Here is a 25,424-nt window from a genome sequence, read left to right on the forward strand (position 1 = left end):
TAGTAAACCCAGTGTTACAGAAATCCTGTCTTCACAAGTTTTTCTTGGTCACCCTTGTTTAAGCCGACTGAAGTGATCTGATTGAGGTTTTTCCTCTGATAAACTCCGACAGTCTGAAATCGGACACAATCTCAGGTCAACCAGTTCGGATCACAGCACCAAATTGTTCAAAAGAATGAGGCTGTAGATAATTTTACCACTGAGAGTTACCATGAACAATGTGACACATTTACAAAACAAATTTTTATTATTCCAAAGGTGCAATTTCATACAATATCAAGGTAGCAATTAAACATGGATTAAACTGATGAAACAAAGCAGACAGTGTACTTAAATATCATCATCTCTGCTATCTCTGTTTAACTTAGCTAGACCATGTACTGGTTTGGCTGCTCTCCACTGCAGACTCGTGTACAGCGGAGACTTTGAACCAGAAAAAAACCTCAAAAGTCCCACCAGCAGAGTGGAGGCATGAGATAGAACCAAACAACAGACTGAGGAGTCTGATTTTATGGGGAAAAATATTATACAACTTTAAGCTCCAAAAATAGAACCATCTTCTTTATCACAATTGAGGACAATTGAAATAATATAAAGAACCCTGCTCTCCAAAACAGAATCAGACAGAAGCTGATGTGTAAACACTCAAATTAAAACTTTTCAAAGCAAAATTAAATAGATTACTATATAAAATACCTTCTTTTATCATATACTGACTGATGCAGACTGAAATGACAGAACTTGTTTCAGTTTTATGAGCATTTCGTTCTTGCGAAGCTCATCGTGAGGAATATAATTTTCAACAAATTCACTTTGTAAAGAGTGCAGAAACCAAAAAATTTATTTCACATAAATAGATTGATTTCAGACCAACAAAATGAGTTCCGATTCAAATACAAGATATGGCAAGGCTGTCACTCATAAACCTATGATGACGTTAAAACTACGATATCCTTACAGTCAGTTACATACAAACGGAAGCTAAATGACACAACTACTGTTATAGGTTAAAGTTTCTCACCTTTGTAAAAGTAAACTTTTTTCCACATAAGTTCATAAGGTAGGTCAACAATGTAAGTCTTAAAACAGACATGCAGAGAAGACATTTTGTTGTAAAAGTATTGCTTCTGTCACCCTAAGATGTAAACATAAGAGCATTGGTTGAGTTGAATAGGAACATGACCGTACTTCAAGACATCCTGGTCCATTTGTGCAAACATTCCAAACCAAAAGTAATGAAGTATGAATTACCATTACTCTGATAAAATGAGACTTCTTATATCCCCAAGGAATACTTTCAGTCATTTCAGAGATTAAAACACAAGAAACGCTCTTTGACATTATTTGTTTAAAAAAAAAAAACAAACGTACCGAAAGCAAAAAGGGAAATTTAGATGATTTGCAGACTAAATCAACTTCTTTTCTCTTCTTCATGTCTGGCTGTGGAAGCAGGTAGCAGAAGCAGCTGATTTAGTGTCGGCAGGACTCAGCCTCCTAATGAGGGGTCAGCATGCTGCTGAAGGTGCATCCTGCATCTAATGACTATCTTTTAGCTGCTTACACATAAAGCTCTTCTTAAGGCTAGAAGTTAAAAGTAGTTTTTAAGTCATGTTTATAAAACCTCCATTATAATGGAGCACAAAACGACTTCAAAGCTCAAGCTAGTTCCGCTGAGGTATAGACTGTAGTCACAAGAACTGATGCGACGTCCAGCAACTCGAATGCTAAGTGTGTATAGATATTTGATTTAATACCCCATAAAATTAACCAGCATCTGATTGAAACTCTAAAAAATGATTTTTTTCTTGTAGTGTTACTCAGTTTAGTTCTATCTCCCAAGTGTAAATTATTCACACCAATGAAATAATATCAATTAAAAACAAATCTGCTTTTAAAACACATCATATTTGACAAATGAGGCCCTGACTGTGATGTTAGAAAGCACCTCTCTCTCAGTTCTTTTAAACAAAATCAGTGTTTGAACTGGTTAGTTTTGGAAACGGGATTTGACAATTATCAATCTTTAAAATGAGGTGCGAACACTTGTTTTACTGAAGGAAAATGAAAAGAATTTCAGCGTTCAGTTTGTTTTTCTGACTGCAGGATGTTAATTCTCTTTCTGGTCCCATTGTTGCTCGTATAGGAAGTGCTTCCGTGCTGTCACACTTAGACACACACAAGAATTCTCACCCCTTATTAACAAAGTCTTAAACACACACACACACACACACACACACACACACACACACACACACACACACACACACACACACACACACACACACACACACACACACACACACACACACACACTCTGCAGTTCATCCCAAGAACTTGACTGCCACACACACACTTTCAGCCTCCTGCTGTTAATCAAGGAGCTGAAGCCTTTGTTAAACTTCTGGACCAGGTGTCAGCCTCAGCAGGACAGTCTGACACCGTGTCCTCCTAGACAATAATTTACTGTGTATCTCCACTGACTTTAATAAATACTCAGCTTTGTGTTGCTGTTGGCTGAAAGGGCCCGGTCAGGGAGCCTGGGTTCGTCATCTTTCCTGAGTGGTTACCTGTTAAGATCGGCGCCTGCTGCTGGTCAATCGATTCTGTTTCCACAGATCGTGAAGCGGTCAATCTCCAGCAGGTCTTTTTTAGGAGTTCTGTGCTTCGTTTCTGAGTCCTCATTGGCTTCTTCCTCCTCTTCTTTTGAGACAGATGGTGCAGGTGGGTCCAGCTCAACTGCAGGAGGTTGAGTAGGAGGACAGCTGGTTGGTATAGCAGGGGGGGCATCAGTTAGTGGCAGAGGAAACAAATTAGTCCTGGGTGTTGGTTGAGTGGTCACAGAGGATGAAAAGGAGGGCGGATGCTTGGAGGGAGCGGCAGGAGTGTGCTCCATCTTGGATTCACCTGTGAAGAACAAGGGAAACCCATTTATTGACAAAACATGCTGATGAATGTACTTTCCAGCTCTCTCCTTTCAAGAATATTGTTAATGTACTTAAATGTTCTCCTTGCTGCAGCAGCCTCACTCCTTCATCTGGGTCAAGTTGGGATGAAAAAACATTTTTCAGCTATACTGTGAGAGTTTCTTTATGTCTGTGGCACTATAGCCAAAAGATGAGTAGCGTAGCATAAAGACCAGCAGCAGTGAAAACAGCTAGCAAATAGTTAATACATGGTTCTTGTTACCAGGAAACCAATGATAATTCCTAAAAATTTCTGCACTTGGTCACAAAACAATGAAAAGTGTATAGTTAAGATGAATAAGCAGCAGCATGCTGAGCAGTGAGTTTCAGAGGTGTGTGTACATGTTTTGTTAATTCATTTATTTATTTACTGACCGCAAACTGCTACCTGGCTAATTGTGTAACTACATATTTATTATTCAGTTATATTAGGCTTCTTCAAAAATCTAATCATGGCTTTAATGTAAACAGGGTTGTGTGTACAATGCAGTGAGACCTAGTGACTGGTTACAATCTCGCACCAAAAACCTCCAAACAGAAACTAAATATTCCACCTTTCTGTCTTTCTTATTTTTAAATGAACAGCAGATGTTCACATGCAGAGTTATTGGATTTGTCTCTGGGGGAAGGTGAGGAGGGCAGCCTGCAATATTTTACATATAAATTGTTCAGTATAAGGTAATTAAAATACAGTCTTTGAAGAGAAAATAACAACATAATGACAAGCTTTCATAGCTGAAGCTGTTCCTTATATTTCACAAGCTGGAGCCAACAAATATGACACATTTTTAATTATTTATAATATGTAACAGAACTTATCTTTATCTCCATCTCTTCTAAAAGGTATATTTCATATCCTTGGACTTCTTACAAACTCAAGATAGAAGATCCTGTTTGGAAAACCATGATAACCAAGCAATTACCCTTGGGTCACAAGGCTTCCACTTGCCAATATTCAGCCATGTAATATGTGTTTCAGTACAAAACTTGAAGCGAAAGTTCACCTTTACTTTCTGGTGCAGATTTGCTCGCACTGGTCATTCTAAGTCATTAGGAAAGCACAAGAGAAGACCGAAGGTTGGAATATTGTATGAAAAATATTAAACAATTAAAATGTAGTGTGGGAGGAATGTTAATGATAACGCATCAGTGAAAATTAGAAGTGAAACTGTTCTGACTTGAATGAAAGGAGTGAATCAACCTGTCAGGTCCATAAGTAGGCTGACCAACATGAGCTTCCATGTAGCATAGAAGAAAAGTAATGAAACCCATCTAGAAAGTGGGGAACCAACATAAACTACACAACAGTGCAAACACAAACCACTGTGTTATGTTACAATACTGCAAAGAAGACAGTAACATTGGAAGACTGACGCAAACAGAATAATTCATCTTATAAGGCGGAACTGGGCAAATCAGCATTGGAAAATAAAGCATTGACCACTGCCTTCACCCCAGGAGGTCTGACTACTGCAAAAGTCCAGCTTTTACTGTAGACAGTGCTCAACACACTGTACAATCCATCAGCATGTAGTTTGTGTCAAGATTGTTGTATGTGTTGGAATTACAAATTGCAAATCACTTTAAATGAAATCAACAATACTTTGAAAGCATAGACACAATGCAGAACTTCTATCTGAATAATTTCATGTTGAATCAGAATGACCTACACATCAGTGCTCAGGTCACTAATGAATGGATGAGTTGCACAACATATGAAAACAAGGTGAATTAACGGTTGAGGGACTAGCAGAAGGAGATGCAGAACTCAAGTAGTGTTCATAAAGTAAAAAGAGCCACTGCTGAACTCACAGAAACTCAGCTGCATATTTCTTTTCTGAATTTAGAACACGCTTTGATTTCAGTTTAACTTATAAAAGAAAAATATTTCACTCCGTCTCAGCATCCAACAGCAGCTAGACAAAGAAAAGTGAAAAATATATAGTAAAACTGTAAAGCAGATACTTTACATTTTTGTAAAGTAATGAAAAGTACACAGTGAGTTTGAAGCTTGTCAGTACTGCTGCCTTCATAAAACTATGTCTGGGTTTTACCATTTACATAAGAGGAAATACTCTTACTATCCCATTATCAGTCAATCAATCCCTCATGACAGTTCCCTAAAGTCAGAAAAAATGCTGGTAAATATCTTGTTTATTCAAAGTCGTCAAATCAAATGATTCATTGATTATCTGGCTGTTGCTAAATGTTGCAGCTACATTCGCAGCAGTTATTTTATAGAGGGTTTTATGCAACAGAAAATGTTTAGGTGCTGTTATTTGACTTGCATATGTGACTGCGGACCCACGTTCTCCTTCTCAGGAGATCTGCAAGCTTAAAGAAAAGTTAACCACCATATGGCTTGACGTGGCTGATGTCGAACTGTTCATTCTCCATCTCTGCCTTCTGGACAAAACACGGCGTGTAAACAGATGGCAGGACTCGATGTTATGTGAGTCCAGGCTATTGTAAATACAAGCACGTGCAAATGAACATAAATGTTTAGTGAATTCCGTAGATCAGCGTGTAAAAGAAGGTGCAGAAGACTATGAGGGACGCACCAGGTTAGCTATCATAAAATCTATATGCGGATACACCAGGGCTTCAGCCATGATGTTTCATGAAACATAAATACTGGATTGAACTTGATGTTTGAAGAAACAGCCAAGCATCAGGATTTTGTCACTTTAAAGCTGCTCACTTCGAGCAGCAGATGGTTCTGCAGAACATGAGAAAATGTCTACGGGGATTAGTTACCGATGACACAAACATAATTCTGCCTTTCAGATCTGACTTGTGTGTTACTGCAGGTACAAACTTTCTGTTCCAACTTTACAAGACACGAATGCTAATGAGGAAATTCATGTGTAAATACTGCATGTGAAGACTGACTCATAAGTCTTGTAGATTATATTCAATATTTATGGTCAAAATTCACAACAGAAGCCAGTGACCCACTTTTTACTCAAAGATTAATATGAACAGCTTTGCAAACCATGTCCATCAAAATATCTCTAAGAAAAGGGATTTGTTTAAAACTTTGTAAGAGGTGAAGGATCAAATTAGATGCAGTCTTGATCTTTGGAAGAAAGATGAATGCATGTTAACATTTTATGCTAGAAGCAAAACTCCAACCTGCTGACATACTTTTCTGGATGGAAGACGGAGCTACGTGCTTAAAATGTAATTTCAGCTGTAAGATAAATTGGTAAAAAATGTTTTTAACAGAAACATAAGACTCGTATTTTTTGGGGGGGGAGGGGGGGGGGGGTGAACAGTGAATCAAGTTTAAGCATCATTTGATGCTTCTGCACAAAATGTCCCAATTTTTTTTAATACAAAGTATTTAAACTAAAAGCAACACTCATTCTGGAAAAATCCAACAAAAACAAACTTGGCTTTAATCATAAGTACACTCGCCGAGCAAAACAACTGGGTCTGGATTACCTGATGGTGTGGTACATCTTGCTGGTTCAGGTTTGCTGGGGCTCTTTGCAGCGGACGATGCAGCAGTTGAGGGTTTCTCAAACAGTTTGTCCTCCATGTTTGCTCTTTTGACGTAAACACACGACTTCCCCAGCAGCACAATACTGTTCAACACTTTCAGTGTTACAAGCCTACAAAAAAAAAGTGCAGTAGTGAAGGAAAGAAAGACCAATATCTTTCTTTTGTCATGTACAAACTGTGGCAGAATTAGAAGCAATTTCTTTGAATCAAAAATTGCTTTTTTTTTTTTTTTTTTTTTTTTAATCTTTAGTTAGATAAAAATTATTTGTGCAAAACAATTAAAATTAGCTAAAACTGTTACTGTCTCACAGTAGCACATGAAACAAATGCTGAATCCTTCCGATGAGACTTAAGAATCCAGCATGCATGAGTGAAAAGCAAACAGTTTGAACCAGAAGGAGACTGAGATTCAAATCAGTGTCAATCATGGGCACTTTGAGAGTTGCTATGGTTACCAGCATCCCTTGCACTGAGACAAAGCAGAAGTAGCTTGTACCACACACTGACTGTAGGCATTTAACATTTTGAGGGACCATTTCTTACTTTTGAATAAAATGTTTCATTCTTATCTTGCAGGTTAAAATTTAATATATGCTGTTCAACAACGAAACGCTTTTACATTTTTTTTTACCACCTGCCTATAGTGAAAAAGGCCCTCCTATGCTACCAGGAGTTCTGGGCAGTCAAAGGTCCTGCACAAAGGTCATCTGAGGGTGTCTTTAGAGTGTCAAGACTTAGGGACAGTGTGGACTGTGGTAAAATTTGTCTATGGGATTGGGGTTGTGTCTGACAGAGGCCACCATATGCCAGATTGGTATCAGGAGAGTTTGGGGCCACGTGACAATAATCATCATGTTTATTGAGCAGTTGTTAAAGTTTTTGCAGGGCCCAATACGGTCCTGCAGGCAATGGCTGCTATTGTAGTGCTATGTGAATGGATGAAGGGTAACTGGTTAGGTCTGGTGCTACATAACCTTTATGTGGATTCTAGGAACCAAATTTTAACAACAGGATAATAATATTAGGAGTGTTACACAATAAACAGTTGTAATGTTTTGGATGTTCATTATTAGAATAAAAGAGCTTTAAAAAAAAAAAAAAAAAAAAAAAAAACCCTAACAATTTCCTCTGCATTTTATTATTATGTGCTGTGATGTAATGAAGATAATGCTGTTCTCGCTTAAGGTGGGCCAAGGTGCTAATGAATTCCTTGTTCCACCTGTTTTCAGTCGCCTGTATTTCAACACCCATCACTCACATGAGGATGTTGATGCGCACTGTCCTTCTGTGTTTGTGGGCATTTCTGTAATGGCAACATACTGACAGTGTGACGAGTGGGAAATGGACACATTTGGGTCTGTGGACCACAGCTCACTGTGACAGGGAGTTCAGAACTGGGACTGTGTCAGCTGAATTTTTGCCAAGGCATAGTGGTATGTTCAAGCCAGGGCTATTTTTAAATCAGGGGATAGGGAAGGGCAGAGATGGCACTAGTGATGACAACACTGTATTCTTCACCCTGAAGGGAATTCTTCAATGGTACAAGCCCAGTGGGATCTGGAAAAATAGACTGAACGTAGCTATCGGCAGCACAACACAAGGAGAATAGGAGGACACAGTGTTAATGCTTATGTAAGTGTGTCTTGATTTGAATGTGCATTTAAGACACTGCCTGCACGCATTAGCTTGATTTCATGGGACTAAGAGAGCATGACTTCATCTTAAATGTAGGTGAAAATTTATCCACTATAACTGGAAGAACATGCAGAAAAAGAGATATCTCTCCATTCATCAAAGTAAAAGAAATTAAATTTCAATTGAAAAGCCTTTCAGCTACTTTCACAGTGAGATTAAAATAACTGCAACATTTATATAATAAATATTAATAATAAAAAAAATACTTTTAAAGTAATGGAATAGATCTGTGAAGTTTAGGAGGTGTCAGCATGGATGGTGGAAAGGCCATCTGATGTAAAATTCAACTAAAATATAAATCATACAAAGCAACAGGCTTACCCAAGGTAAAAGACGAACACACACATGTATGACAGGGCTCCCTGCACCTTCACCGAGCTCATTACCACCCGGATTAGCTGTCAAATTAAAAAATGGAAAATGAACAGTTATTCATTTTCCAATAAACATATTGCATTACTGTTTTATAGGTATGGATTTTAAAAATCATTTGGATATTTCTGGTCAGTCTCCTTGCATTTAGTTACTGGACAGCAACAACTGCAATATCTTACCAGAACAGCTAACGGCAGAGGGATGAAGCCCATCCTCCGGGCTACGGAGTCACTGTAGTCTGTGTAAGCCTACACAACGACACACAACCTAAACTTGCAGCTAAAACTGAATATATAAACCGCTACAAGTTTGTGAATGGTGTTTAACAAAAACAAAAGTGATAATTGCTTACATTTTTCTGTCGACTGCTGACAAGATCAAAAGCCAGACTGGCTCTGTATTCACTATACACCTAGAAGACAGAATTATAATTAGTGTGTGCTAACGGTAGATGGAGACTTCAGCAGCAGCATGTCTGACTCTTACATCTGCAGGGATGTCATTGAACTTAGTAATGAAAGCATGTTTAATGATATCAACCGCTACTTCAGAGGTGACAACCATGAAAACGTCGGGGAACAACACCCACAGGTGGTCTGAAAGGGGAAAAGACATCATGTGTTATGGTACAATTTGCTGAAAGAACTTATAACAAACGTACCGCACCACACACACAAGTTATCATTGTCACTAGGGCTGCCAACATTAGCTGATTAGTCACTATTTCTCTCAAAACTGCTGCTCTACTATTTGCTGCCTTGTCTGCCTTTCTGTTCTTGAGGCACACGCGCAGCTGGGGATCAGCTGTGATGTCACAGGAAAAAATAAGCCTAAATCACAGCCAGCAACGGACCTCAAGAGTTGGAGAGCATATCATGAAATCATCAGGAGAAGCATGCACAATGCAAAATCTGCAAAGTAGAGCGTAGCTTCCGTGGCTTTCTGACAGTGATGCAGAAGCATGTTAGAAGGATGCATGTGGTTACTGATTAAATATTCTGGTGAAGTGGAACAGTCGCCTCTGTAAGCTAATTGGCTAACAGTAGCTAGCTGCGCTAATATTTTCAACAGAGAGCTACTTGTCAGCTAACATTTGTGATGGCAATTTCATTGCCCTTGGCACACAGATGCAATGTGTTTGCTGCTATGCTATAAACAATGTCATGTTTAAATAGGAAATGTGATTATGCTAATGTCACAGTGTTAAAAAAATATGTTACTTTGCAATAGACAACTTTGTTACTAAGCCAACAACAAGTATACTTTGAAAAAACAAATATTTTGACTGAATCCATCCTGATCAAGGTTTCAAAGAGAAATTTACATGTGATCTAATTTGTCAACTAATCTCAAAAATAATCATTTGTTGCAGCTCTACTTGCCACAAAAATTTCATTTAAATTTGAGCTTCAGCTAAACAGTATCGACTACTCTAGTGATTATGATTTCAACAGACTGGAATAATTGTGCAGCTTATCAAATATCTTATAATGGTGGGGGAAGAAAGCCTGTTGATAAGTCCAATCATATGCATAAAATTTATTGAATAAAATGTGTTTAGTAGTGTAAACAGGTTTCTTTCTACTCCAGTGTTCCAACATGGTTGTTAAGTAAACTATTTGTAAAGGAAGGCAACAGCTGTGCTGATACACACCAGAGTTAAGATTGTAGCTGACAGGCCACATCTGTTGTCAACTGTCTTTAAGGCTGGCAGAAGAAGCTGACTGTTTTCAGAGGGCTGTCATACAAAAACACCCAACTCTGCTGTCAGACTGACTGAGATTTACATAGGGGGGGGGGAAATCCCTAAGGCGTTGCACTGGGTCAACTGGAGCAGTAAGAAAGGAACTGATCAGCATATCTGGTAGAATATTTTTCTTAAAAGCACTGCAGGCACTGAACATTGTGCTGATTTTGAAAAATAGTTTTAATTTTCATTATAATTCATGATCAACAAACATGGAAAAGCACACTGTCAATATTTACTTGAATTTTGAAATGTGCCTTTCATGCGAGTCTGAAGGAAATACAGATGATTACCTGGGTTCCACGAGAACTGCTCCATATTCCTGAGACAAACAATGAGCAGGAGAACATAGCTGGTGAACCGTTCTTTGATATCTGCAGGATTATATGGACAAACAAATACACCATGACATGGTCTGCAAATGAACCATGCTGCAAGTCCTGCATAAATAACAATAGGTGCATTTCTTTCCTCATAAAATGTATTATCTGAAGCATGTCTCTTTCAAATTTTAAAAGAAGTAAAATGACATTCAAGCTGTTAAGAAACCTGGAAGAGAAAATGTAATCAATAAAGCAGCTCAACTTATAATCAAACTGAATTCATGGTGATGTTTGTTTAGTGATGTAGTGTATTTGTTGGCTACAATACCTATTAAAGGTATGTCATGAGTCATGTCTGTTGATTTTATCACAGATATGTTTTTGGAAAAGTATTATAAATAGATGAAAACTATTTTGTTATAATACATGTGTTATAGTAATCAATTGGGCTGTAAGACTGGCAAGCCCATTGAGATGTTTGAGTGTCTGAAGGCAGCTCTACGGGAACCTAGAGCTGTAGCAGTAGTCTTCCTTTCTTACTTTTGCTCACTGATATTGTGAAAGACAATGTTCTCTTAGCTATGATCTGTGAAGTGTACTTCTTCAGCTCAGTGATTGTTCTTTCAGACTGTTTCGCCAAAGGGAAACTTCCATGTCTCATAGTCTCGATAGGTGTCCAAATACAACCCTCACTGGGACCCATTTTCCACTCAAATGACTTCACTACTTTACAGATGATACCCAACTGCACACTTTATCCTGCTTGATAACCATATGCTCTCAGCACCAATCTCAGCCTTTTTTTTTTTTTTTTTTTTTTTTAATCTATATGAATCCAATTTTTGGGAAAACTATGACACTCAATTTACTGCAGTGTTTCCATCACTTCTATACAAATATAATATATTGCAACTTGTTTTTCAGTTTCTACCTTTTGTTTTGTTTTCTTACAACCAGAGCTTATAGGTGGATGCAGGTGGGAATGGGCTAAAAACAAAAGCAGGCAATATGCATTGATCATGAAAGCAGTAGCAGCAGTAGTGGCGGTTTAAATAGACTAACTGGATTGGATGGGTGTGATTGATATGTAGCATGAATGTTTAAGGCAGATCACATGGGATCCAGCACATCAGCTCAGGTTGTCTGCTTGAACTAGCTCACAGATGCTGCTTCACTGATGCTTAAAGGTTTTCCTGTTACACTCCACTGCCACTCAGAGTACAAAGTACTCTTATTTGTCCATCCAACTAACCAGAGTAGTTGTTCCAGAGATTTCATACAGCACACCAGAAAAACAAACAACCAACGTGGAACAATAAGGGTATATTCAAACTTTACAAAAAAATTTAGTATTTTCTCTGTTGTCACTTTTGTTAATCTTTGTGTAATATTTTTTATAAATGACTATGCTATGATATTCAGGAAGACTGAAAAAAAGAACATTAATTTACTGTAGTAACATATTAAAAATGGCTTTTTGAAGGGGAGTTAAACGACCTTACCACTGTTGGACATCTGGAATAAGTTGTTCTTCTCAAATTTCTTGAACACGCTTCCTTTGATCTCCACAAACTGTATTTTACAGAATTAGAGGGAAAAAGGCAGTTGTAATTCCTGAAACATTTTATTTATATACATATATACATATATATATATATATATATATATATATATATATATATATATATATATATACATATATACATATATATATATACATATATATATATATATATATATGTGTGTGTGTGTGTGTGTATAAAGTAAGTGCCAAGGGAATGTTGTATGTCAATGGACAATTCCGGGGGACATAAAAACAAGTGTGTGCGTGTTTGAGTGTGTGAGAGTGTGTGTGTGTGTGTGTGTGTGTGTGTGTGTGTGTGTGTGTGTGTGTGTGTGTGTGTGTGTGTATACTGACATTATTCGACATCATGATGGTAAGCAGAGACTTGTTGTGTGAGTTGAAGGCAACATTAAGAGTTGAGGCTTGGACCATGATGAGGATGCTGTGAAGGACTGAGGAACAAATTACTCAGGAAAACTGCTTTAAAAAACAACTTAATCCCTGAACTTAATTCCCATCTTAATTTAAAATATCAAAGAAACATATTACCTCTGAAAAAGTCAGGGATGAACACATTTGATATAATAATTTCAAGATATTCTAATTGTTTGCAATGTACGGTGGACTCATTTAAAATGGTAAATCTCAGCAGTGTTTCTAAATACCATCACTGGACTCCAGACATTTGAATATGAAATTGGTACATTCATGAAATACCAGTTTTTAAATTTTACTCTTTTTCAGTACACTTGCCTTAGCCAAAAGCAAAAAGCAGAAAAGCTTATTTCCAAATGTTGTTTAACTTTATAAAACATTAATGCTTATATAAAGTTTGACTAAGAAGGATACAGACATAAAAGACTGCCATGAAAAAGTGAGGAATGACTCCTATATTGTCTCTTTTGCGTTCCTTTGGTTCTGTGGCTGTCCAATACAGAGCATCAAGGATGTCTTGACCAAAGGACGAGAAGAGGCGATCTGCAACCTTACAGACAAAAGGGGGATGACAAGTTAATGATGACCTTTTCAGACATGCGGTATGTCAAATTAATTATTTAAAACCTGGAATATATGTTGAAGCAATACCATTCAACCATTCATATATCATAAACAACTACAGTGTGTCTACAATACAACAACTAAACATTTTTACACCTATCCTTTCCCCAAGATTTACACCATTTCATTCTGTTAATATTTCAGAACTAAAGGAGAAAAATGCAGAATAAGGTTTCTCCATTAAATCAATCAAAAAGGTATCCTTAGTTTTTCAGGCTCAACTAGAACTTACATGTTTTTTTTTAAAACATGCACTACACAACTCACCCCTAAAGTAGCATTATATCTTAACTAGAATGAACAAACACAACTCTTCATATAAATCACGGGCATCACAAAATGTGTTGTAATGAAATGGTCTGTTAACCCAAAGAAGGAAACCAGGTGTTTTATGTATCCTTTGGTGCAAGTGTGTGTTTGTATTAGTATAAACTACAATATCACAATATAATAGAATAACAATTGTTAAGTAATAAAATTGTAAAAATGTACAACTCCATCAAATGTACATTTGGATTTGGTGTGTGAAGGCTTGAGGACAAGTTTATCAGATTAGTCTAGAATACCTCCAACATGTTGTAGATGATGTACAGTTTGATGACGGACTGTCCTCTGATCAGATGATACATCATGGAGTAATCCACATAATGCATCATGGAGAAGCACAACACCAGGATAAGGCCCTTCAGCATGTCACATACCTGCGCTGGCTGCAGCAGCCGCGACCCACTGGCACACACATACAAAGAAACAGATCAACCTATAATATCTGTACTAATGATTGATGAGACAAACGATTATTGCATTTCTAAATGCTTGAATACATGCTGAGACACGCTGAGACACAGGGTGCTATCTTGAAGTACTCAACATGCACATGGGTAAACAACAATATGTGACTTACACAAAGACATGTCCCACCAAAAAAATAAATAAATAAATAAAACCTTTTTGGCTTAGTATGAGCATGAATGCATTAACAAGCATTTGCAGCATCATCACATCCACACATTATCCTCCATGCTTGACATTATTAATGCTGTGTTTCTCTGGTAGACAGTACAGCCAGAGAAGCAGGATGAGTCAAGTCACAAAAATAGCAGATTTCTACCAGACCAGCATCAAATATTACTGCTTGTTGTTCGAGCTACAGAAGATCTGATATTCATCCCATGAGAGAAAAAGCAAGAGAAAACACGTGGCAAGAAAAAAATTATTTCAGTTAAAAATCAAAAATAATAGAAAAGGGTATCAAGAGGAGATAACACAAAAGTAGGCTACACCATGAAATATTAAAGATATTATCTACTTTATGCCACGTTTATCTTTAAGATTTTTCTTATAAATATATGCCCCTTTTTCCCCCAGATGTACTGCTCTGCATGAACATCAATGATGTTCCCACTTATCCAAGTAGACAACAGTGTACCAACAACAGTAATGGAAATGTTTTAGCTATCAAATTTGTTTAAAATGTGTTCAGTATCTAAAATAGAAAACACCCAGGCATCATATGTGATGAACTATAGCAACAGCACAGCATTTATTTTAAAGGGAACTAAGGAGGGTCAAACATGTGAAGCTTTCATGATTAATAGCTGTGGTTAGAAGTGGCAGCTTTGGGCCACGTTATGAGAAGAGCTGACAAATCCATAGGACTGGTTATTTAGTTCATAATATGACACACACAAGTTGGGAGAGCTGAAGAGAGCTTAATTCTAACACTTCCTGCATATTTTCCATGTCGAATGTGTGACTACTTGAAATGAGTGCAAGCATGCTCAATGACTGCAGTAAAATGAATTTCTCCCTTCGAATCACACAGGCTGCTTCTGAAACAAACCTAAACGGAAAATAATGCATTTCCCAAGGAAAGAGCAGATTCTTATCAAGTCTAGCAACTGGCTACTACAAAAGACTATTTTCAGTCACAAAACTTGCACTTTATAGTGCATAGGTTGAACATCATTTTGCAAACACCATCCTACAACTTTTCACTAAAATGAATATACAGTAGATCACAAAACTTGACAGTTTCACCATTAAACAGCTATGAACCACTACAGTCAAAATAATTACCTTCGTCAACTTGAGAGGCAGTTGATTAATTTGAAAGAAAGAAATAGGGAAAAAGTTTCAGATTGGTGAGACTGAGGATGTTAAGTGATCATCATAAGAGCCATCTCCAGGCTGTGGGAAGAAAAAGGGCCAATATATGCACCAGTATCCTCTGAATCAATGCACAACTGAGCAGTAAGCAGTGAATGGAAGGCATTGAATGAACATCTGGCCTTTTTCTTTCATGATATAAAAGACTGAAATTCAAACCTAACTTCCATAAAGGCAATTAACTTAATGTTTTCTTTCATTGCTATTCAAATCAGTCGGATTAAATTGTGCAAAACAGCAAACGTATTTCTGTTGTGATGGCAATTTGTCATGGTTTGGTTTTCTGAGGCTATGGCTCCATCCAGTGGTCATATGTGGATTCATAAGCCACATGAAAATTTGTTACAAAATGAACAAGGCTTCAAAACTGGTATGCAGTCCTTGTTTCGAAAAATAATTTTCCTTCCATTTTATGCAGGTTTTTTAATTAACTAATTTATTTTTCATAATTATTAATTTAATTTAAAAAAAGTACTTCAGCTCATTTTTTTTGTTTGATTTTCCATTAAAAAAAAGTTTAAATTAAGTTTATACATAAAATACTGTACAACAGGGCACATGTATCATGGTCATGACTTATAATTTTTTTTTATGTTTTATTAATTCTTTTGTTCATGTACCTGAGCATTTAGACCACAAAAGACAGAAAACACTTGTGTATCTTCCTAAAGCACAGAGGAATGCCATACTCAAGTTTGAATAAAAAAAATACGCCTCTCCCATATACTTTCATGCATGTAGGTATATTTTTGTATGATATATAGTATCCACACAGAGAAACTGTCCCATTTTACTATGAATACATAACCTGCTAAAGCTGCTATGACTGGTGGGGAAATCAACACAAAGCAGTTCTATCTTTCTCCATGACACACACAAATATTCTGTGTGAGTGCAGTCAGCTGTGGTGCATTCCAAATAGCAATCACTGTGTCCAATTCACACCTTATCAGGATCAAACACCCATCTCAAAAGCCAGAGCTAGAAAAAAAATGAAAAAGGGAGCAAAATTCAAAGCCTTATTAGAGAAGCTGGCTTGTCGGTAGCAAACAAGTACTTTGCCTCTGTAGAGCAGTTGGGGATGCATTAACAGGAAAGGTGTACTAAATACATTTTTTTTTAAACTTCCACAGACTGCTCCACAAAGCAATGCAGTAGCCAGCCTCCCATCTTAAGGCTGTGCAGCTATATCACTGACAAACTAAATGGCAATAGGAATGACAAAGCATGATCAGCATATCTTGACTGGAGTGGTTTGAAAAATGAAATTCCTGTGGGAACAAGATGACGGTTTTGCCTTGGAGACTGGAACATGATGTGTGGCACCAAGCTGCACATTAACAGACAAGATGGAAATGAATGGAGACTGGTGAAATAGTTGGGGTGGGATTGGGGGGAGGCACTTTGAGATAGTGGTAATATTTACAAATCTCTGATGGGCCCATGAGAGCATACCTGCTTCTTCTGCAGTATGGACATGTGCGCGTTCTGCAAGGGGGGAGGAAGGTAAGGGAAAAGTCAGGGCATGTGGGAAGAGAGGAGACTGAGCAACCTTTAGGGAATATTATGGTTCACAAAACACACCTCTGTATTATTTGTTGGAATATTTATTATAAAAATCACCAACAAAATTTTCTTTAAGATTGGTTTGTTTGACTTTGAACTTTTAAAATGAAATATAATTACTAATAAACTGTGTTTTGTTTTTTGTTTTTTTTTTAATCTCCTTGATTTCAGAAAGAATAAGAAATCTGGAATCAGTTTCAAATTCACATTGAGATATAAATAAATAAATATTTTTCCCATGTCTATAAGTTTTCACAATGCAGATAGAAAGACAATTGCATTAGGAGGTCAATCTCGACTAAACAAACCCTTACAGTTAAATACAAATACTTTTGCTTTTTATATGTCCCCCACACAACAAGCACAAAAACCAGTAATGTTTTTTTTTTTGAGTGTGGAGGTGGGGGGTGGGGTTAAAATAAGTGACAATGCTTTAGGAAAGGAAGCAGTGACATTTGTCAAGATGTTTTCACACAAGGTACAGTTCATTATTGCACCTGCAGTTTTTAATCGAGCTGAGTAAAAGAAAAAAATTAATAACCAAAGTTGGAGTCACTGAACTTAAAAACAAGTCTGCAAAGTGGGATGGCAGGCCTTTGTTAAAAGAAATTAATGCCCAACTAATGTAGAACAAAACAATGACACTTCTATTCTATTTTATTTATATATATATATATATATATATATATATATATATATATATATATATATATATATATATATATATATATATATATATATATATATATGTGTGTATGTATGTATATATATATATATATGTATTCACACACACACATAAAATCACATATGTACTTATTTAAACTTTAGTTAGATGCACAAAATCCGGTACATTCAGCCAAGCAATCATTAATTAATCAACTAGTTCATTAATCTTGCTCTTAATCATTTGAATATATCTTTTGATTTTATTGCGACTGCCATTTGCGTTGACCTTTATACTTTTTTTTTTTTTTTTTACACCATCTGTAATGTTTTTTCCATGTTTCATGTAAAGTACTTTGAATAGTTTTGTACATGAAAGGTGCTATACAAATAAACTTGCATTACATTGTATTTCTATTCAACTTTGTATTGTCATTTAACAGACCCTAAAAATATCATTTAACAGAAAATCCATTATGAGAATGTCTGTTTAAGCTCTGACCTGAAGCCACAGCATGGCAGAGTGAGGAGGCGGAGAAGGGCCAGGAGCACCCTGAGGGGCAGCAGAGTGAACACATAGAGGAAGGCATCCGCACACAGGAAGAAGCCAAAGATCATCAGCTAGAACAAACGACAAAAAAAAACAAAAAACTCAATTGCCACTGTGAACATACACTCCGTTTGGGTTCAGGGTAGCAGCCGCAGACACACTGTCCATCTTTAAGATTAGTTAGGGGCGGTCTAGCCATCTTTTATATTGCCATAAGCTTAGCCTGCTGAAGGACGTCCCATGATGCACTGACCACTTTCTTTTCATCTCTCTGCTCCTTATCATTCATGTATTTGACAGTATTACCATCATTAACTTATTTCTCCTCTTTCTGTAGGTCTTTGTGGATAAAGCTGCAGTGCAGGTTGGTTTCTCTTTCCTGTCCTCTCCAACCCAACCAGTCCAGGGAGATGACCGCCCTCCCCAAGCCGGGCTCTGCCAGAGGTTTTTCCTTCCTGTTAAAAAGGAATTTCTTCCTTTTACACTGTCGCCTCATGCATGATCAGGATGGGGGATTGTGACTTTGGGGGGAAAAGTCAAAATTCGATGCAACCCGTTGGTTTTCCTTAAGTGGGCCATTTATTATGAATTGACTCAAACTGATGTGTCTGTAAAGTGGCCTGAGATGACATTGTTGTGAAGTGGCGCTATACAAGTAAAGATGAAATTAATTAAAATCTGGTTCATGAGTATTTTAATGTTCTGTACATTTGTTTCTTGAAGTGCAAAATACTTTAAAAATGTGTTTTATGTGTGACGGCCCCACGACTTTGTCTTGAGTGTTTGTAGATACTTTCTAATAAGTGACATGATCCACACTGCGGTCCAGTTTTCCCTTCCACCCTTTAAGAGGTTTCACCAGCCTGAGCTCTGTGTGTCTCCCAGGCTTGTGCTGAGCAATCACCTGGGTTCTGTACAAGCATGGCACCTTGTTTTGTTCTGGTTTGGTATACATTCCCACACATGCATGCACCACCTACATTACCAACATAGCCTTTGGCACATTTTACTTACAGTTCCTGAATAAAGTCTATTTTTGTATTAAACCTCTTTGTGCCTGCCTCCATTTTCGTAGCAGTCTTTAAGCTGGGCTGTAACATATTAAATAAACATTTGTTTTCAAACTTTAAATGCATTTCTGTAATATAATTCTGTTTTCAAATTTGTTCATGTGTTTTTAAATATGTAAATGTGTTTGGAACTTTTCAGTCACTGTAATAAAGGGCTCAAGATAAACAGTGAGAGGAAAGATAGAGACAGGAAAACATGCCAATGTGAGGTTTTTTTTTTGTTTTTTTTTTAAAACTGAACAGAAAAAATAAACCTAATAGAGGGGTGGCCAACTCTGGTCCTCAAGAGATGCAATCCTCTAAGTATTAGGGGTTTCCCAGTTGCAACACACCTGACATACATCAGACCTTATTAACAGACTGGCGCAGAGCTTGACATCAAACTCTGCACAAGTCCGCTAATTAATCACAGATTTAAATCAGGTGTGTTGTAGCAGGGAAACTCCCAACACTTGCAGGGCTGCAGCTTGCCAACCGTGAGCTAGTATTTTGGTTTTTTTAATAAAATATTTTTTTTATTGAGGGATATCGCAAAATCCAACAATTACAGAAAAAGGCACCCATTGCATTAGTTTTATGTGTCAACGGTGCCATCTGATGGCTAACATAAAAGATTCATAAAAGCACTTTAGATCTAAAATAAAACTACTAAATATAAACAAAGAAGAGTGAAATCACTTTTAAATGAGGGTGGAGTGGGTAATTTGAAATAACAAAAATTAATTTTCATGATAGATTAATCTTTCCATTTTTTTTATTGCTAAATAATTATTTTGTGATTATAATGTTTATACATTTGTTATATCAAGTCTGACAATCTGTTCAGACTGCATGGTTATTTCCTATAATTGCAATTATATTATCAGGAGTTAAAGCAAAGTATTTTCCCCTATACCTGAACTTTTGTACAGGATTTCAACACAAAACTTATTCAAAACTATTTGTCTTTTTTAAATTAAAAGTCACTGTTTTAGAGCAAATGATATGCCTTAGTGGTACCTGTCAGTCAGAAGAAATAAGCAAAGCTATCTAAAACCGTAATACAAAGAAATGCCAGTAGGTGGCTAAATTACTTTATCTGTGTGTAATAATCTTAAACATAATAGGTTTAAAATAAACCAGCATAAAGTAAGAATTATATGCATTTTCAGAAATGAAATATAGGTTTCACAAATTAGAAAATGTACCTTAACAAATCTACATGCTCTTTAGAATAATTCAGTCCTTTTTTGAACATATAAAGTTGTCCAGTTTTTGAGCAAGACCTGGTCTAATCTGGTCAATCTCCGCCAAAAAGCAGTGGTCTATCGCAAATATGAAGCTAACTTCAGTGACACCAGGCTGAGGTCTCTGAGCATTTATTCCATCTACACTCAAAACCTCATTAAAAGGTTAATTAATTTTCTCAGAACTAAAAAAAAAAAAAAAGAACTCATGATTCGCTATAACTCAGTTGTAAATGAGTTTTAAAATTTACTAAAATGATTTTAAACTATAATTAAAGATATTAATACATTAATTTTTTCTTATTTATTGTATTATTAGTAACTCTTATTAGGATTTTACGTATAAAATACAGAACAATCAAATATACATCTAAATAATCCCTGGCTACCTTTATAAGTGTTTTCCCCTTAGTCTGTATATATAAGATGGGAGGAGCCTCTGTGACGTCACCCTTAGGTTTCTGAAGAGCTGAATTGAAGATCTTTGGGTGGTTCCTACCATCGCCATCTTGGCAGCGTCCGCCCAGGGCAGACAGAGCGCCCCCCCCCCCACGTACACACCCAAAAGCATGCCCCCCCCAATACATGCTCCCACTCAATACACCCTCACACTCCTCATCACGCACCCCCAACTCAGTCTCCATTCACACACTCCCCCTTTACACACACCCCACTTCCACTCATCCACTCCTCCCTATACCCCCACACCCCAACCCACTCCTTCACCTCCACTCATACACTGCCTTTTATACATGCCCACACCTCCCATTCCATCCCTCCACCTCTACACACACACACACACACACATTCCCCATCAGACACCCCCTACCCTACCCCCACTTACATAACCCCCTTTTATTTACACAAACACCCCATCACATACTCCACTCTAAACACATACACACCCCTAGCCTCCCTTCCACACGGCCTCACACTCCTCCTTACACACAAATACATTCCATCACACTCCCCTTGAGGTGTTCTTCTCATTCCAGTGGAAGATAAGTCAATGTGATGATCAGTTTAGTGAGATCATGAGATTTTTGTGAGTTTCCCTTTGGATCAGTTCCAGGCTAACTATAGGGGTACAGGAAGATTGAAGAAAAAAAAAAAAAAAAAAGGAAAAAACATGAGGAAAGAGTTCAGCACAACTACACTACGTTACCTTCTCCAGCTCCTTGGGAATACGCATGCATGTGTAAACTCTCTCCCTGCGCTCAGTGTACTTTGCTTCATTGTGTTCCAGGAAGTAACCTCTGGTGAGTTCTGTACAGATGAAGCGTGCCAGTGATGGATCTGGAACAATAGAAGAGTCACAGTGTTAGCACAAAGCCATTATCTGAAACAACTGTTGCTGTCAAAACAAGGAGAATACAATATTATGAGTTTTACAGTGGCGTGAAAGAGGAGGAACATTCTGGGTTATAAAACTAAATAGTAATCCTTTAAAAGCCAAACGTGCTTATTCAAGTTCTCTGAGATATTTTGTCTGGGAACATCATTATGTTCATGGTTAGAAGAGTACAGTCTGTTCTAAAAACCTGTTGAGCATAGTAACTCTAGAGTTGCAACAATTTTTTTAAAATTGCAAATGGTCATAATATAATATAGGGCTGTAAATAAATAACAAAAAAGAAAAACAGAATGAAAGAGTTTACTTTGAATGCCAGTGTAAGGAAAGATTTGTTCACCTCATGCTTCACAAACCGAGGAGAAATGATTGTCTTGTGACCCACATTGTGACATTGCCTTTACTTGGCAAGGCTTTGCTTTTTATGTCTTGAATACATACACAACTGAATCACATCATCAGAATCTGGAGGGTAACAATGGTATGTAACATCAGACTTGCACAGCATATTGTTTAAGTATCGTGACTGCAGTGTGTCTGTGTGTATGTGCATAGTCACACCGCAGGTCCTGCAATGTAGGACGCAAAATAACTCATGTTCTCATTAATTTCAAGGTTACCTGACACACTGGTTTGTTTATTACCAATGACAATATACAAACATTTACAATAAAATCATATTCACGTTTGCACATAGCAGAAACCAAACACTTACTCAGAACCTAGCACAATAGAAGCAAGCTGAAAGGATAATAAGAATAACTCAAATACGGACAACAACCAGACTTGTGGCAGTCACAAAAACGTAAGATCAGTTCAGGCTCATTGACAACAAGATAGCAGGAGTGTAGCATAACTTAACCTGCTATTTAAGTCATCAGTTTGAAATTCTTACATTTTTTTTTTCCATATCACAGGGTTAGAATAGATCACAAAATTCCTTTTTTTTACCATACTGATCGTCCCTACCATGGGCTGATTAATGGACAACCGGCTAAACTGTGTGGCTGAATGTTGTATCACTAAACTTGAAGCACACATAGAAGCCAGTGTAAGGCTAAATGTGAACTAAAGTTTGACATGATCACATTGATAACATGGGAATCTCTCAGCTTGAAACGATGAAAAGCTCAGCTGTGTCAGCCTTTTATTAACGTGGTAATTAGCATCGCTCAGTTAATTCATAGCTACTTCACAAAGCTAACGCTGACTGTAAACAAGATCAGCACAGCTGTAAAGATACACAGACGGAACTCATTTTAGCGGATAATTTAACTTGAAGACAACTTATCTTGATATAGAAATAAATATAAAGTCTACAAAGCGACTAAGTCAAGGACAGAGGTCAAGATAAATAGTTTAAAGCCATGAAGACGTCTAAGGTTGTAGCTGTAGGTTAACGTCAGTTGGGGAGACCCAACGGTTACCTGCAGACAGATCCCGCTGCTCTCTCCTGACAGCAGTTATATCGTAAAACCCCAGTGTCTCTGGCGACTCCGGAGTTATTCCGAGCTTATGCGACCGGTGCAAATCACCCCAAGGTGTTTTAAATCTTTTCTTTAGCACGATTTCAGCTTCTTTCTCTTCTGAGAGGTTGCTCCCCGACAAGTCCGCCATCTTTACTGTGGTCAGCGCTTGCGTCGCGCCGTCGCCCTGTGTTACGTCATCGCAGCGCAGAAACAAATATTCAGTGGCCAATGAGGCACGTCCATAGACCATGTTTCAAAAGAAAAAAATAAAGAAAAAAATAAAACAAAAACGGGACAATGCTATTATCATACTGAATATCTGATGATTCTGATATATAAAATAGTTTAAATTGAATAAATTTAAAATGTAAAAGGACATTTAGAGTTGTCCTTTAAGAAAACCACAAATGTAAAACATATTTCTCAACTACACTATTTTATTTATTCTATTAGAAAGTATGATAATGCCAATAAATTAACTAAAGTATATTTAAGCGTTAAAACAATGGGGTTTTTCCCCCCCCACGCTGATATATATGATTGCAGTAACAACAATTTCCCACGTGATGTCGCCAGAGTTCCATCAAATAATCCTGTATTTAAAATCTACCCAACAACAGTGCTGGGGCCTCTTCCCACTTCCCATGTGTATAGATACAGTACAGTCTACAGTCAATGTTTAACAGTGTATAGATTTTATTTATCTCAATTATTCACGCCACTCAGGTACTGCTTGAAACGTTGTTTTTTTTTTTTTTTTTTTTTAACACAAGCTACCCACAGACAATTGATCTTAGAATCTACTAAATCTAACTTAAATGTTTAATGTTCAAATGAATAAAGATTCACCTGTAAAGAACCAATCCATGAAAACTTGCTCTGACATTTGGCTGCTTTTCCAGTTGGTATCAATTACACTAACCTTATTCAGACAACATTCTGTAATACAGTGTATGTAGAAAATGATTTATAAAAAAATGAGAAAATGATTAGGATATGATACATTTTGATCAAGCATCTGTTTCTAAAGATATATCTTAATGCAGAAACATAATCCATTTTCCAAAATGATTCTGATCTATAAAAGTTGGTTGAAATTTTTGGGGGGATTTTAACTTGGTGTGAATGTAAGTGCACAAAAAGTACTAAACTTCACTGATTTCCATATAAGACAAAAACTATCTCTTCATTTTCAGCACATTTTTTTCTGGCATGATCATTAAGTGTTATAGAAAAAAAAAACAGCAGTTATTGTAAAGCATTATGAAAAAAAGATGACCTATTTTCTGACATTAAATCCTATTACATGCAAAAGGAATGTGAACAAATATATATAGATTTCCTCTTTTATTGACACAAATCAAAAAGAGAGATGGGTGAAAACGTAAAAATCCAGAAGCACAGTTTCTCTCAGAATTAATAAAGGTTATTTCAATCTACATTAGCAACTGGGAGCATAACAAATATTTCTGAAATTTGCTACTAAAGACAAGATTTTTCACCTCAGGGATGGAAAAAGTCTCATACGGTTAAAAAAAAAAAGAGATCTTCACTTTGCACAACATTATCTGGTCAACTTCATCAACTGCCAAATGAAACACTGTAAAACTGGTCAAAATATAAGCTCCCTAACGGGAGAGACACTGACTGTATGTTATTATAATTTAGATAATTAGGGGCAGCTGTAGCTCAGGAGGAAGACCAGTTGTCCTTCAACTGGTAAGTTGGGGGATCAATTCCAGGATTCCCCTGAAATGCTGAAGTGTCCTAGGGCAAGACACTGAACCCCAAACTGCCCCCCGATGTGCCTATCAGGGTATGAGTGTGTTGAGTGAGTGTGTGTGTGAATGGGTGAATGTGACAAGTAGTGTAAAGCGCTTTGAGTGGTCTGTATGACTAGAAAAGCACTATAGAAGTACAAGTCCATTTAGATATTTTTCTGTTTAATAGTTAGAGTTGATGTATTAATAAAAGTAAATGTAGCCAAAAATCAAACAAACAAAAAAAAAGATGCTGACTACACACACACACACATACACATCATATGCGTAATCAAGTCAAATGCAGCTCATTTGTAAGCACGGTTTATTGGCACACATAATGGTAAAGCATACATACCAGACATCA

The 25,424-nt window shown here is 37.0% G+C and overlaps 1 protein-coding gene across 1 annotated transcript; it reads right to left on the reverse strand.

Moving 5' to 3' along the window:
* Positions 1–350: 350 nt before the first annotated feature.
* Positions 351–23,445, reverse strand: tapt1a (transmembrane anterior posterior transformation 1a; the record flags this gene model as incomplete). Its single annotated transcript, XM_079249926.1, has 15 exons — positions 351–2,904; positions 6,411–6,580; positions 8,487–8,563; positions 8,720–8,788; positions 8,893–8,952; positions 9,027–9,136; positions 10,581–10,661; positions 12,113–12,182; positions 12,529–12,626; positions 13,024–13,159; positions 13,800–13,962; positions 16,858–16,890; positions 18,134–18,252; positions 21,643–21,773; positions 23,256–23,445. The coding sequence occupies 15 exons, from the start codon at positions 23,443–23,445 to the stop codon at positions 2,594–2,596; spliced, it is 1,818 nt and encodes a 605-aa protein (XP_079106052.1). The 3' UTR covers positions 351–2,593.
* Between the last annotated feature and the right edge of the window lie 1,979 nt (positions 23,446–25,424).

This window comes from Telmatherina bonti (genome assembly GCF_933228915.1).
Source record: "Telmatherina bonti genome assembly, chromosome: 12".
NCBI lineage: Eukaryota > Metazoa > Chordata > Actinopteri > Atheriniformes > Telmatherinidae > Telmatherina > Telmatherina bonti.